Source organism: Pleurodeles waltl, chromosome 3_1, assembly GCF_031143425.1.
Source record: "Pleurodeles waltl isolate 20211129_DDA chromosome 3_1, aPleWal1.hap1.20221129, whole genome shotgun sequence".
NCBI classification, from domain to species: Eukaryota; Metazoa; Chordata; class Amphibia; order Caudata; family Salamandridae; genus Pleurodeles; species Pleurodeles waltl.
Genome location: NC_090440.1, coordinates 1,900,778,766 through 1,900,794,091, shown reverse-complemented (window position 1 = coordinate 1,900,794,091; position 15,326 = coordinate 1,900,778,766). Strand labels below are relative to the sequence as shown.

General features: G+C 43.5%; 1 protein-coding gene and 1 non-coding gene across 3 annotated transcripts in view; both read left to right on the top strand.

Annotated features, from left to right (window-relative positions):
• NOP58 (NOP58 ribonucleoprotein) overlaps nt 1-15,326 on the top strand; it is a 60,725-nt gene that overhangs the window by 19,616 nt on the left and 25,783 nt on the right. For both annotated transcript variants that reach the window (XM_069226044.1, XM_069226043.1), the window contains exons 8-10: nt 8,826-8,971; nt 10,039-10,165; nt 14,971-15,134. In XM_069226044.1, coding sequence (XP_069082145.1) covers nt 8,826-8,971; nt 10,039-10,165; nt 14,971-15,134 — 437 coding nt within the window. The remainder of the gene's footprint in view (nt 1-8,825; nt 8,972-10,038; nt 10,166-14,970; nt 15,135-15,326) is intronic.
• Nucleotides 9,031-9,108, top strand: LOC138286319 (small nucleolar RNA SNORD11B). The gene has a single exon (XR_011201966.1). It is a non-coding gene; the product is annotated as a small nucleolar RNA SNORD11B (small nucleolar RNA).

The window sequence follows — 15,326 nt, the reverse complement described above, 5'->3', positions numbered from 1 at the left end:
TTAGATTCCACACCGCATCGAAGATCGAAGAGCTCCGGTGCCCTTCGGGGTAGTTTTTCGATCCTCCGTCGGGGCCTGGTCGGCCCGACCGCGTGCTGAAGAACGCCGATGGAACGGACCCCGTTCCGTTTCTGCCCCAAATGCCACAATAAATACCCTTACACAGACCAACACTTGGTCTGCAACCTGTGCCTGTCACCTGAGCACAGCGATGACACCTGCGAGGCCTGTCGTGCGTTCCGGTCCCGAAAAACACTCCGAGACCGTCGAGCCAGAAGACTTCAAATGGCGTCCGCACCGACAGCCCAACGGGAGTTCGAGGAACAGGAAGAAGAAGGTACCTTCTCGATCCAAGACTCAGACTCCGAAGGATTCGACGACACACAAACCGTGAGTAAGACGTCAAAAACCACACAAAGAAACATTTACAAGGCCCAGGGGACGCCACTGCCACCAGGCCATGGCTCGACCCATAAATTCGGTGACCGACCGTCCGCACCGAAAAAGGCCCAAACAGTGCCGAGATCGTCCGACTCCGGTCGAGACACCGGCACGCAGCCTTCTCGCGACCGAGAAAGTGCTGGAGACAAGCCTCGACACCGAGATGCCGGTGTGGACACGGCTCGACGCCGAGACAGCGGCACCGAAACAGATCGACGCCGAGAGGTTTCGGCACCGAAAAGGAAAAAAGTCACCTCGGAGCCGAAAAAACACGCAGACAAAGTTTCGACGCCGAAACAAACTGCAAGCGACCCAGCTTCAGGCTCTTATACAGAAGAGCACTCGCTAACCTCCCAAATGCAAAAGCATAGGTTTGAGGAAGAGCTACAAGCAACTGATGTGGACCATACGCAAAAGCGTATCTTCATTCAGCAGGGGACAGGAAAAATAAGCACCCTTCCCCCCATTAGGAGAAAGAGAAGGTTGGAGTTCCAAACGGAACAAGCACCACAACCAAAAGTGGTGAAAAGAGTTACACCACCACCCTCTCCTCCGCCCGTGATTAACGTTTCACCAGCACAAACTCCATCTCACTCCCCAGCTCACACCACCATGAGCCAGGGTGACCAAGATCAGGACGCATGGGACCTATACGACGCCCCAGTGTCAGATAACAGCCCGGAGGCATACCCTACAAAGCCATCTCCACCAGAAGACAGCACCGCGTACTCTCAGGTGGTGGCTAGAGCAGCACAATTTCATAACGTAAGTCTCCACTCAGAACAGGTCGAGGATGATTTCTTGTTCAACACACTCTCCTCCACCCACAGCTCCTACCAAAGCCTGCCTATGCTCCCTGGTATGCTCCGGCACGCAAAAGACATATTTAAGGAGCCGGTCAAAAGTAGGGCAATCACACCAAGGGTGGAAAAAAAGTATAAGCCGCCTCCTACGGACCCGGTTTTCATCACTACACAGCTGCCACCAGACTCTGTTGTTGTAGGAGCAGCTAGGAAAAGGGCCAACTCTCACACATCTGGAGATGCACCACCCCCAGATAAAGAAAGCCGCAAGTTCGATGCAGCTGGTAAGAGAGTCGCAGCACAAGCTGCAAACCAGTGGCGCATCGCGAACTCCCAGGCACTACTTGCGCGCTATGACAGAGCCCACTGGGACGAGATGCAACATCTCATTGAACATCTGCCCAAGGACTTCCAAAATAGGGCAAAACAAGTGGTTGAGGAGGGACAGACCATCTCCAACAACCAGATACGTTCCTCCATGGACGCTGCAGATACAGCTGCACGGACAATTAATACATCTGTAACTATCAGAAGGCATGCATGGCTCCGAATGTCTGGATTTAAACCAGAGATTCAACAAGCAGTTCTCAATATGCCTTTTAATGAAAAAGAACTGTTCGGTCCAGAAGTGGACACAGCGATTGAGAAGCTCAAAAAAGATACGGACACTGCCAAAGCCATGGGCGCACTCTACTCCCCGCAGAGCAGAGGGAATTACAGCACATTCCGTAAAACGCCCTTTCGAGGGGGTTTCGGGGTCAAAGCACACAAGCCAGCACCTCACAAGCAACACCGTCCACTTACAAGGGACAGTATAGAGGAGGTTTTCGGGGACAATATAGAGGAGGGCAATTCCCTAGAAATAGAGGGAGATTTCAAAGCCCCAAAACCCCTACTACTAAACAATGACTCACATGTCACTCACCCCCTCCACACAACACCAGTGGGGGGAAGAATAGGTCATTATTACAAAGCATGGGGGGAAATCACTACAGACACTTGGGTTCTAGCAATTATCCGACATGGTTATTGCATAGAATTTCTACAATTCCCTCCAAACATACCACCAAAAGCACAAAATTTCCTGGAGATAGAAGTGCAGGCACTATTGCAAAAGAATGCAATCGAATTAGCGCCAAACACACAAAATAAACACAGGAGTTTACTCACTGTACTTTCTGATACCAAAGAAGGACAAAACGCTGAGACCAATCCTAGACCTCAGAGTAGTGAACACTTTCATCAAATCAGACCACTTCCACATGGTCACACTACAAGAAGTATTGCCATTGCTAAAACTACACGACTACATGGCAACTTTAGACCTCAAGGATGCTTATTTCCATATACCAATACACCCATCGCACAGGAAATACCTAAGGTTTGTATTCAAAGGAATACATTACCAATTCAAGGTACTGCCTTTCGGATTAACAACCGCACCAAGAGTCTTTACCAAATGTCTAGCGGTAGTCGCTGCACACATAAGAAGGCAGCAAATACATGTGTTCCCATATTTGGACGACTGGCTAATCAAGGCCCATTCGTTCATACAGTGCTCAAATCACACAAATCAAATCATACAAACCCTCTTCAAACTCGGGTTCACCGTCAATTTCACAAAATCCAAAATTCTGCCACGCAAGGTACAACAATACCTAGGAGCCATAATAAACACATCAAAGGGAGTAGCCACTCCAAGTCCACAAAGAATTCAAAATTTCAACACCATCATACAACGCATGTATCCAACACAAAAGATACAGGCAAAGATGGTATTACAACTCCTAGGCATGATGTCATCATGCATAGCCATTGTCCCAAACGCAAGACTGCACATGAGGCCCTTACAACAATGCCTAGCATCACAGTGGTCTCAAGCACAGGGTCACCTTCTAGATCTGGTGTTAATAGACCGCCAAACTTACCTCTCGCTTCTGTGGTGGAACAACATAAATTTAAACAAGGGGCGGCCTTTCCAAGACCCAGTGCCACAATACGTAATAACAACAGATGCTTCCATGACAGGGTGGGGAGCACACCTCGATCAACACAGCATACAAGGACAATGGAACGTACATCAAACAAAACTGCATATCAATCACCTAGAACTTCTAGCAGTTTTTCAAGCACTAAAAGCTTTCCAACCAATAATAGTTCACAAATACATTCTCGTCAAAACAGACAACATGACAACAATGTATTATCTAAACAAGCAGGGAGGGACGCACTCCACGCAGTTAAGCCTGCTAGCACAAAAAATTTGGCATTGGGCAATTCACAACCAAATTCGCCTAATTGCACAGTTTATACCAGGGATACAAAATCAACTCGCAGACAATCTCTCTCGAGATCACCAACAGGTCCACGAATGGGAAATTCACCCCCAAATTCTGAACACTTATTTCAAACTCTGGGGAACACCTCAGATAGACTTGTTTGCGACAAGGGAGAACGCAAAATGCCAAAACTTCGCATCCAGGTACCCACACAAACAATCCCAAGGCAATGCCCTATGGATGAACTGGTCAGGGATATTTGCTTACGCTTTTCCTCCTCTCCCTCTCCTTCCTTACCTGGTAAACAAACTCAGTCAAAGCAAACTCAAACTCATATTGATAGCACCAACTTGGGCAAGGCAACCCTGGTACACAACGCTGCTAGACCTATCAGTGGTACCCTGCATCAAATTGCCCAACAGGCCAGATCTGTTGACACAGCACAACCAAAAGATCAGACACCCAGATCCAGCATCGCTGAATCTAGCAATCTGGCTCCTGAAATCCTAGAATTCGGGCACTTACAACTTACCCAAGAATGTATGGAAGTCATAAAACAAGCAAGAAGGCCATCCACCAGGCACTGCTATGCAAGTAAATGGAAAAGGTTTGTTTGCTACTGCCATATTAATCAAATACAACCATTACACACAACTCCAGAACATGTAGTGGGTTACTTGCTTCACTTACAAAAATCTAACCTAGCTTTCTCTTCCATTAAGATTCACCTTGCAGCAATATCTGCATACCTGCAGACTACCTATTCAACTTCCCTATATAAAATACCAGTCATTAAAGCATTCATGGAGGGCCTTAGGAGAATTATACCACCAAGAACACTACCTGTTCCTTCATGGAACCTAAATGTTGTCCTAACTAGACTTATGGGTCCACCTTTTGAACCCATGCACTCCTGCGACATACAGTTCCTAACCTGGAAGGTGGCATTTCTCATCGCCATTACTTCCCTAAGAAGAGTAAGCGAGATTCAGGCGTTTACTATACAGGAACCTTTTATACAACTACACAAAAATAAAGTTGTCCTAAGGACCAATCCTAAATTTTTGCCAAAGGTTATTTCACCGTTCCATCTAAATCAAACAGTGGAACTTCCAGTGTTCTTTCCACAGCCAGATACCGTAGCTGAAAGGGCACTACATACATTAGATGTCAAAAGAGCATTGATGTATTACATTGACAGAACAAAGAACATCAGAAAGACTAAACAACTCTTTATTGCATTTCAAAAACCTCATGCAGGAAACCCAATTTCAAAACAAGGTATAGCCAGATGGATAGTTAAATGCATCCAAATCTGCTACCTTAAAGCTAAACGACAGCTGCCCATTACACCAAGGGCACACTCAACCAGAAAGAAAGGTGCTACCATGGCCTTTCTAGGAAACATCCCAATGCAAGAAATATGTAAGGCAGCCACATGGTCTACGCCTCACACATTCACCAAGCACTACTGTGTAGACGTGTTATCCGCACAACAAGCCACAGTAGGTCAAGCCGTATTAAGGACATTATTTCAAACTACTTCCACTCCTACAGGCTGATCCACCGCTTTTGGGGAAATAACTGCTTACTAGTCTATGCAGAACATGCGTATCTACAGCGACAGATGCCATCGAACTGAAAATGTCACTTACCCAGTGTACATCTGTTCGTGGCATCAGTCGCAGTAGATTCGCATGTGCCCACCCGCCTCCCCGGGAGCCTGTAGCAGTTTGGAAGTTACCTTCAATTATTTATATATGTATCATCTCAACCTTAAATAGGTGCATACTTAGTCACTCCATTGCATGGGCACTATTACTACAATTCAACTCCTACCTCACCCTCTGCGGGGAAAAACAATCGAAGATGGAGTCGACGCCCATGCGCAATGGAGACAAAAGGAGGAGTCACTCGGTCCCGTGACTCGAAAGACTTCTTCGAAGAAAAACAACTTGTAACACTCCGGCCCAACACCAGATGGCGAGCTATTGCAGAACATGCGAATCTACTGCGACTGATGCCACGAACAGATGTACACTGGGTAAGTGACATTTTCATTCTCCTCTGTCTTGGTCTTCCCCCATCACAGCGAGCAGAGTTTCCTTTTTACTTTGATCAGCTCAGGTTACTCTCAGAACAGGGGTAGCCCTTTCCTGTAGCCGCATTTTTCAAGTTTTCATGGTTTGGTACCTGTGTATTTACACTTCTCCATCCAAATTCATTGTCTGTCTTGACTTTCCGTGGCTAACTGCGGAAGTAAGGCGATTGTGGATGTACTTTCAGTGAGCCCAAAGTGCAGCTTGATTTGGCATAATTTTGGTGTCTAAAATAGTCAATTCTAGTCTAGTGAAAGAAGTTAATGTAAGAAGGAAACCTGCATAGACATTTAGTGCCCCTCATCTCTCCACAACACCTCACATGTGTTTCATCCGTTATATTGGTTATAGCGCTACTCATACCAGTGTAGGTGTGTTTAGAGCACTTTACATCACACACCCATTATACAGAGACAATTAATTATACCGAGGACTACAAGTTATGAGTCACTTGTCATCCACAAGGCTAGGTTTTAAAAGTGCTTGGTCTGGAGAAGCACACGTTTAAGTATTTTTAAACACACGGGGTTTTGTTGACCTTATTAATAAGAGTGTATTTTTGCCCAAACAAACCCTTTTTAAACAACATTCGGATAATAACATACTGGGGAAAAATTATAAGATTCTGACCTATACAGTGCAGTTTTCATTCAGCTCTTTGACAGTCCATAGCTCATTGTGCTATATTATGACAGTGACTTATGAAATGCAAGCAACAAAAGGCTCTGTGACAAAAGCAGTAACCCACTGAGCTATCCACATAAAATACATTTCTGTGATCTGCATCTACGTTAATAATTTTACATTAAAACTCACTAAAGACAACTCCACAATCTCTCTGTTTTAGTTTAACATTTTTGCCAACCCTCTCCCCCACCCCCCAAAAAAAAGTCAGAGCCTTGGAACATCTGTGCTGGTTGCACCGCCCTAAAGCCAGCGCTGCTTGTAGTTACTGCCCGGCTGAATTGGGGGGCTAAGACAAGTGTCTGCACTCTGAAAGCAATTACTTGCGGCTTTAACTCACTAAACAGGTTATTTACTAACTTTTACAGTGCGGACGTTTGAACTTGACAGATTACCTACATGGAGGCGCATAAATAAAGAAATTTCTTTTGAGTGATGTTTCCTCATTTATTTCTTTAATTATATCGTCTCCAATATAGAAATCTGTGATCTAAGCCAGTACAGAAACACTGAAGTCCTGTCCTAAAACAGTCACCAACAATAGATTATCTTAGCTGCTTCTTTAAACTTGAATTGTTTTTCTAATATTATATCACCCAACCAGTTGTTAGTTATATTTGGTTCTCCGAAAGACAGTCCAGATCAGGGTAGGTTGTTACGTCTTAAATTTTGATTTTACAGCTTTATTGCTTAATTAGTATGTGGCACTGATAACTGAATTGGTTTAATGAAGAGCAGATTGTAATACTTGTCAGATTCATTTTGTAATGAGACTAGACAATTTCATGTTGTGGTATGCGAACATTGCTCAGTTATGCTGAGACAGCAAAGTTGTAGGAAATACAAAATGTTTGTTTTGGCATCTTGTTTTAAGAATTAATTTACTGCACACAACTTCAGCCCACTTATGGTGTTGCAATGTAGAGGGCACCAGGTCTGTGAAGAAGGTGACTTCAGACAGAGGTTGCTTTCATGAGTTGCATGGTGTAAGGTTTGTGATATTGAAGTTTGACCTTCCAGCTATAGACTTAGAAGCCGCATTTCTATTCGTCAAGCCCTACATTGGCAAAATCTTGCAGGCCCTACCACCTGCAATTTTAGTGCAGTGTTTTTCTGTTAGCTGTAGGAAGCTGGCTCTCTATGTAGTGCATTAAAATGCAGTACACTGTGCAGAGGGGTCCAGTGTATTCCCCCCCCAACACGATGTCGGGTGCCTAATGCTATCCAGTGGAGACTGTCTAAGGTAACTGTACTGGCTTTGACCGTCGGTGCCCACACTAGGAGTTAGGTTTTCAGGGGGCAACTCTAAGGTACCCTCTTAGTGCATGCATTATTTAAATTCACCACTGGAGTCGGTGAGGGTTTATTAATACAAGATGTTTGATACTGAGCATTGCTATTGTCAGCGAAGCCATCATGTAGCTGGGGAACTCGTGATGACCCGTGTCCAGCACATGTACTTAAATTGGCTTCACTGTTGACTTAATATGTCTGAGAATCGACAAAGACATAGCAGGGGCATATCTACTCATGCAGCTATTCCCTCACATGTAATATAATTAGTCTCTGCCTGGGGTGACCATGTCAAGAGGCACTTTCCTACCGTAGCAAATACTCTATTTACCCAAGGTACTTGCTTTTCATGGATATTTTGTTTTGGTAATTGGGTGAATCAACTAAATCCCAGACACTTATTGGTGATTCTTTATCCAATTAGCATCCTCAGGTGGATGGTCACCTTTCCTACAGTTCTTGTTAGCGCCTCAAGTTACTTAGAGAATCGGCAAAGTAGAGAAACGCACTCTTTTTGAATTTTGGAGGGCAGGTCCTGCTTCCCTACGAGGTACACAAAAGGTGGTTTCAAAAGGATTTACCTTGGTAAACCTTTAACAGTGACTATCAGGTACATCTGCTTATAGAGTGCCTGGCCTTCATATCTCAGTCTCTGAAAACCTTTAATTGTCATTGTTTTGTCTCATAGTAAGGAAATAGTTGCTGTCCTCTTGACAACGGTTCTAAATGTTGCTTTGTGTGTGGAATGGCTCCATTGATAGTAGTTTATTAATGAGCTTCAGTTTATTTTGGGGGTTCTATAAAAGTTAAACCCTATTCTGTGCCTGATCACTAAAGGTAATCTCTTGCTTCACACTTGACCTAAAAAAAAATATCCTCGGCATTTAGGGTCATATTGTCTCCCTGGAAATGCTTTTTCTGAGCCTTTTTAGAAAATATTTGTTTTGTAAAGAAGGGTCGGGCTCATTGGCTCAGTGATATGTGCTCTCTCTTCGTTGGGAGAAAAGTTGATGGAATCATCTCTCCCAGGAAGGAAATATTAAAATATTAAGTCATAAGTATGGTGAGTTGATTTATTATTTTTTTTTTTTTTTTGTTATTTTATTACTACCAATAAATATGTAACCCTACCTACGCAACTTTATACTTGTTTGTCGTCACATTTTAGTCCCACCTTATGTGTCTACTTTTGACCAGGGATTTTTTTATTAATTTTTCACTCGTAGGGGATAGAACAAACTTTGCCAGTTTTGACCTTTCTGAGATACTCCCCGAAGAGATAGAGGTTGAAGTAAAAGCTGCAGCTGAAATCTCTATGGGAACCGAAGTGTCAGAGGAGGATATCAGCAATATCTTGCATCTTTGTGACCAGGTCAGTATATATGTGATCGTTAACCTTCACGTTCATCTTTTTTTTTTTGTCATGTGCTATGACAGCTGTGATGATTCTTAAATTGCATTCTTGATAAAACATGAAGGTGCAAGTCACTACCTCATCTGATGCTGTCTAGGCTAATAGGTCATTAGTCCTGGGTGGCAACATCTGTTTAGCCCTCAAATGCGCTTAGATGTCTGTATTTGTAAAGTTATAATTTAGCTGTCGCTATAAAAACACACTGTGCATCCACAGTGGTACCAATATGGATCGGACAGCAATGTACGTTTAAGTTGTGTGCGTGTGTTTTTTTTAATATTTTTTTTATTTATTTATTTTATTTTATATATAACACTCCCTTAAAGAGTTTCTGGCGTGAGTAATGACTGTAGCCTAGCCAAAAGTTGTGTTCAAAGGTGTGTGAAGCTCAATTGCATGCCCGGCAGGCTTTGGTTTTTTACAGCCGAAAAATATTTAACATGGTGCATCGGTGTGTGTTTTGCCATATGCATTTTTCGTGGATTTGTGCTCTTTCAGCCTACATAAATAACTGCAAGATCGTCTAAGCAATCAATAAAAGCTCCGATGTCCTGCCTAGTGCTGTAGATGGTCAAATAGATTTCATCTAAATTATGTTCTTTAGGTTTCGGCCTCCGTATGCATTCTTCTCCCTAAAGAACATGATCCTCGAGAAGCCCACACACCCACCCCACCCCCATCAGGAGTGTCCTAACAATATTTGGACTAAATCGTGAGGGCAGATTAATTATATACCTTAGTTGAATTGGAAGCACGTGCTTTTCAAATTATTACTCCCTATTATTGTCCGGAAGTTTAAAAATCCTATAACATGTTAACTGTGAAATTAACCTTTTTAGTAGTAGTAAAATTGATAAAGTGAACGCATTTTTTTTGGGTGAGACCTCTCATTAAATCCTTCATTCCCAAAGAGTTTGTACCTAGTTGGTAATATGGTATTTAAGGGAGTTAACTCAACAATGTTATGGATAGTTTCTATTCGATGATGAGTATTGACTCGTTACTTGTCCGTCTTAATATTCCAGGTGATTGAAATTTCAGAATATCGTGCTCAACTGTACGATTACCTGAAAAACCGTATGATGGCTATTGCACCAAATCTTACTGTCATGGTGGGAGAGCTGGTCGGAGCCAGACTCATTGCTCACGCAGGTATGCTTTCTGTTTTTTTTACACTGCACTTGAGGGTTTGGATGTAGAATTGATATTGTGTACTGTGTGTCCTTGGAGAGGTTCATCTCTGTCTTTGTGCTTATCATAGGTGTGACTTTTGTTTCCCCTGCCAAAAGCACCTTGTAGGAAGTTGGCTCTGTATGTACTATTTCAAAGTAAGAAATAGCATGCACAGAGTCCAAGGGTTCCCCTTGGAGGTAAGATAGTGGCTGGCATGTCACCCTGAGGGGAGTGCCATGACGACAGTCATTTTCTCCCCACCAACACACACAAGCTGGCAAGCAGTGTGTATGTGCGGAGTGAGGGGTCCCCAGGGTGGCATAAGACATGCTGCAGCCCTTAGAGACCTTCTCTGGCATCAGGGCCCTTGGTACCAGGGGTACCAGTTACAAGGGACTTACCTGGATGCCAGGGTGTGCCAATTGTGAAGACAAAGGTATTTTCAAAATAGCTTGCCATTTTTGCCAAAACTGTACATGCTATCTTACCTCTAAGGGGACCCTTGGACTCTGTGCATGCTATTTCTTACTTTGAAATAGTACATACAGAGCCCACTTCCTACAGTACATATTAGTGTTTAGTTACCTCCAGTTAAGTTATTGCCTATACAGTATTTTGAGATTAGCGTTACCATAATAAAGTACCTTTATTTTTGTGACAGTGTCGTTCTTTCATGTGTGCAAGTGCTTTGTGGCTACAGTGGTATTGCATAAGCTCTGCATGTCTCCTAGGTAAGTCTTGACTGCTCATCCACAGCTACCTCTAGAGAGCCCTGTCTTCCTAGGCACAGACTACACCTCACTAATAGGGGATCCCATGACCTGGTATAAGGTGATAACACCACAGGTGCTCACCATACACCAGGTCAGCTTTCTATGCCTCCCCCCAAAAATCTGACATTAACCACACCACTTTTGCCACTTATCAGCTTAAAAAGAGGCTTGCTTTGTGATGAACAAGCCAATCAGTTAAGAATACCCACACAACAAGACTGTGCACTCTGCATTTTTCCCATTGGAAGCATTCAATTCTTCATTAAAAACCTTTGCTCATGTGGCATTACATTCTGAACCATTAATTATTTTCCCGGCAGCATGCTGTCAAAGTATGAAGCATCTGCATACAGATCCTTCAGTATTATTTACAAACATGACTGAGACCACTGCAATTAGCCCTTTTGCTGCTAGGCCATTTCCCCTAGAATGTTAAGCCCTTTTATGGCTATTTGGGGCAGTTCGCTCGTAGGCCTCCATGACTTTCCACCCCCCACATAAGTAATCCACTCCAAATTTGTGTCCTTTTTTTTTTTTCCCCCCAGGAACTTGGTATTTTTAAGGGTACCCAAGGTTTGTGGATAGGACTGAGAAAATAGGCAAACTGTAGCTAAATGTTTTTTTTGGGGGGGGGGGGGGGGGGGGGGGGGTCGGGGAGAAGAGTGCTCTGCACAAAAGTGCCCAGGGACCGGTCTGGCCAATCCCAAGGTAAGGCTGGAGGGTCTCAGGAACTTACTAGCACCGTTCATTCACTTCAACTGACTGGGGAGCTCAGGTTGAGTGGTGCTTTTAGGTATCTGGTTTATGTAGTCTGGGGCTCTCACGATTCTTGGGTGCCTGCTCGGGAGTAGCTCCACTAAGTGCTGGCAGTCCTGCTAGGCTTTTGGCAGCAGAGTAGCTGCGGGACAAGGCAACTTTGGTGCAATTGGCGAGGACAGTAGCCAGGGCAATAGGGTTAGGACCAAGTTAGTCGCTGGTCTTCAGGTTTGAGGCTCTTCGGTGTCCTGCTCTGGTGCTCCCCTAAATACAGCATTTAGGGGAGTTACAGGGAGTGAAGGGTAGTAGCCAATGGGATACTTACTCTTGGGATGACTATATACCCCAGCCTTCCTAATTCTGGTATCACCAAGATGGTGAAATTTTTCTACAATGGGGCACATATGGTGCTCTTATGGGTGTGTCGGACCGGAGCATAGCTCCTAATAGCATAGCTAATCTCCCACCTGTCCTGGTGCCAAATGGGCCTCGGGCAGGGGAAGGCATCCTGAAGGTCTGGCGGTTGCCAGGGTCACATATCAAAGGTGGCGGGACTTCAAAGTTCCTGACCTTGATATGCTAAATTACTAGCCATCCTGCTTATAGGAGCTGTGAACACCTTTCTCTGGAGCAGATATTGTTTCAGGCTCTCATCTGCAGTACCTCTGAAGTACCCTCTGGGTGCAAGTGTTAATAAAAACATCAATGGAATCAGTGTGGGATTACTAAGGGTGTCTGATACGAAACATCATAGGTTTTAGTGAAGCCATTACTTAGCAGGAAAGCTCCTTTTGACCACTGCCCAGTACATACCTTAGGAAGTCTTCCCTGTTCACTTGTAATGTCTTAAATTGATCTAGATATGCAGATATGTATTCACATGTAGTATAATGCACCCTGCTTTAGGTCTGTAATGCCTACTGTAGGGGCAGCTTACATAGTGCATGTAGTGTTTGCTGGCATGGCACACAAGATGTGTGCCATGTGGTGTTTTCACTTTTGTCTGCAGTATGTCACACAGTTTGCAATGGCAGCTTATACTAGTGTTGTGAGGGGTCCCTTAGGTGGCACAATACAAGCTGCAAGCCCTTAGGGCCCTCATTAGTACCCATGACCTAGGTACTAGGCATACCATTTCCTGAGCACCTATAGGAGTGCTAAAGGTATTGCCAACTGGGGTATAACTACAGTTAAGGAAAGATCTGGCACTGGAGACCTGGTTAGCAGAAACCTAGTTCACATCTGCCAACATTGCATCAAATACCAGGCAAAAAGAGGGGGTGAAAGTGTCTAGAGTGGGCACTTTCACACAGGCTCCAAAACACAACATGGACACATCACATTCTGTGAGTTTTTGAGCCTTCGCTTAGCCAGCACCTAGGGAAACCTAACAAACTCGCACATTTTTGAAAAATAGACACACATGGTATTCCATGGCAGGGTGACTTGCATGGCTCTTAAACAGAAGCCCCTTTCAAATATCACACTGACAAAAAAAAAAATTAAAAAGACAATTTATGTGATGAAAAGTTCTGGAGTCTGTACAGAGCCGGGAATGTCCTACCAGCTAGTATTCCTTTAAGTCTACCAATAAAAATGCTACCTCACTTGTAAGGGTAGGGCTGGTACCTGCAACAGGCAAAGGCCCGAAAAACACAAAATGGACGTACCACATTTTTTTCCTGTTAAAATTGACCCCTTTTTATTTTTTATTTTTTATGTAGAGGTTGGTGTTGGTCCTTAGCTCAGCCAACACCTAGGAAAACCTGTACATTTTTTAAAACTGGATACCCAGGGGAATCCAGATTGGGATGACTTGTGTAGTTCTCACTAAGTTTTCTTACCCAGGAGTCCATGCAAGCCTCAAACTTTGAATGACAATGTCTGCGTCATTTCCGTGATGGAAAGCGTTAATCTGTGGAGAGAACTTTTCAGTCGCATTGCTTTTTCTCCAAATAAAAAAGGTACTTTACTTGTGTGGGTAAGCCTAGTGCGCACAACAAGGGGCTAAAAATGCAATGTTAAGACATCAACATTTCCAGAAAGAAAAATTACCTTTTATGGCAATGGATGTTGGTACAGTTTTTTGGGCCAGGACTAAGCAGCCACCCAGGGAAATCCATCAGAGCCAGACAGTTCTGAAAACTAGACAACCATGGGAGTCCAGGTTAGTGAGCCACCCAAATTGTTCTCCAATTTAACTCCTCCTTAGAAAATGTTTGAAATGATCTACTTAGAAACCTGACCACACATTTTCTGTAGAATCTGGATCTGAAGGTATTGACCGGTGCTAAAATTATACAGTCATGGACCGGCCAATGGTCGGTTAGTACCTTGTTTTACTATTAGCATACACCCAAAAAATAAAGACTTTGTCAGCTCCCTGCTTTTTCCTATCTGTAATGATTTATGGGCAAGTGAAAGACCTTCATGTCTTTCTCGGGGAGACTAAAAATCTATTGTTACAAAGCATAACTCAAACAATTGAAGTGTAAAGGGCCTGCATATTTCAGACAGCTGACACCCAAGGATTGATTATGATCAGGGCCAGTCGATTTTAACAAAAATGTGTTCATTGTTCAAATGGATCAAGCGTTCTTCCAATTGTGGCGATCAGTGTTGCTGCGTAGAGGAGAGCTTTTATACAAAGGTAGACCAGTCATCTTTTAGTTGCTTATTTCTGTATTTGTATGCCAAACTGGTACTAATGAGGTGAAACTTCTGCGCAGTGCTAAAGAAAAATGACAATTATGAATTAATACTGTCACAAAATGTGACGCATTGGGTTGCATGATTTGCCTTTTCTTGCTGCATGATTTAGTCAACCCTGTCGCATAATTTGGGCTGTCCGTGCTGCGTAATTCCAGTTGCCAGATTGTGATCTACAAAAGGACTTGCATTGCTCGGTTTTCCCCAGTACTATTTAAAAAAAGTACCAAAATGTAACCCATTTTGTTGCTTAACCGTACATTTACATATGTTAAATAACCGTACTCACGTCATGGTAAGTGTAATGCTGTAGGCTTGTTTTCAGAAGCTAATAATGACCTATCTTAAATGAACAGGGCTTTAACAGCTCTTTTCCATTTACCAGTTTTTCACACGTTTAATTGGAGGTTTAGTGGCGTTAAGTGCGTTGTTCAAGCAGCATTATTTTTTTTCTTTTGCCAAATGCATATATTTAGGACATGTTTTTTTTACTATACTACTATTGGCAATGGTGTTTTAGGAGTTTAACAAGAACGTTTCCTTTAGGTTCTCTGCTCAACTTGGCTAAGCATCCAGCTTCCACTGTTCAGATACTTGGTGCTGAGAAAGCCCTCTTTAGAGCTCTGAAGACGAAAAAAGACACTCCAAAGTATGGCCTGATTTATCATGCATCCCTAGTCGGACAGTCAACCGCCAAGAACAAAGGAAAGGTGAGCGTAAAAGCGTGTATTTTCTTCCTATCCAACTTAATCTCTTCAGTAAGGCGCCCAGGTCAGCCCTGTATAGCGGGTTTTGGTTTTGAAATAACCCCTAAAGTCTGGATTGCCCATCATTAGTAATGTGTAAAATGCTTTGTGGCAATCACCTGCTTCTTGCTCTTTTTTGGTTAATCTTGTTGAGCT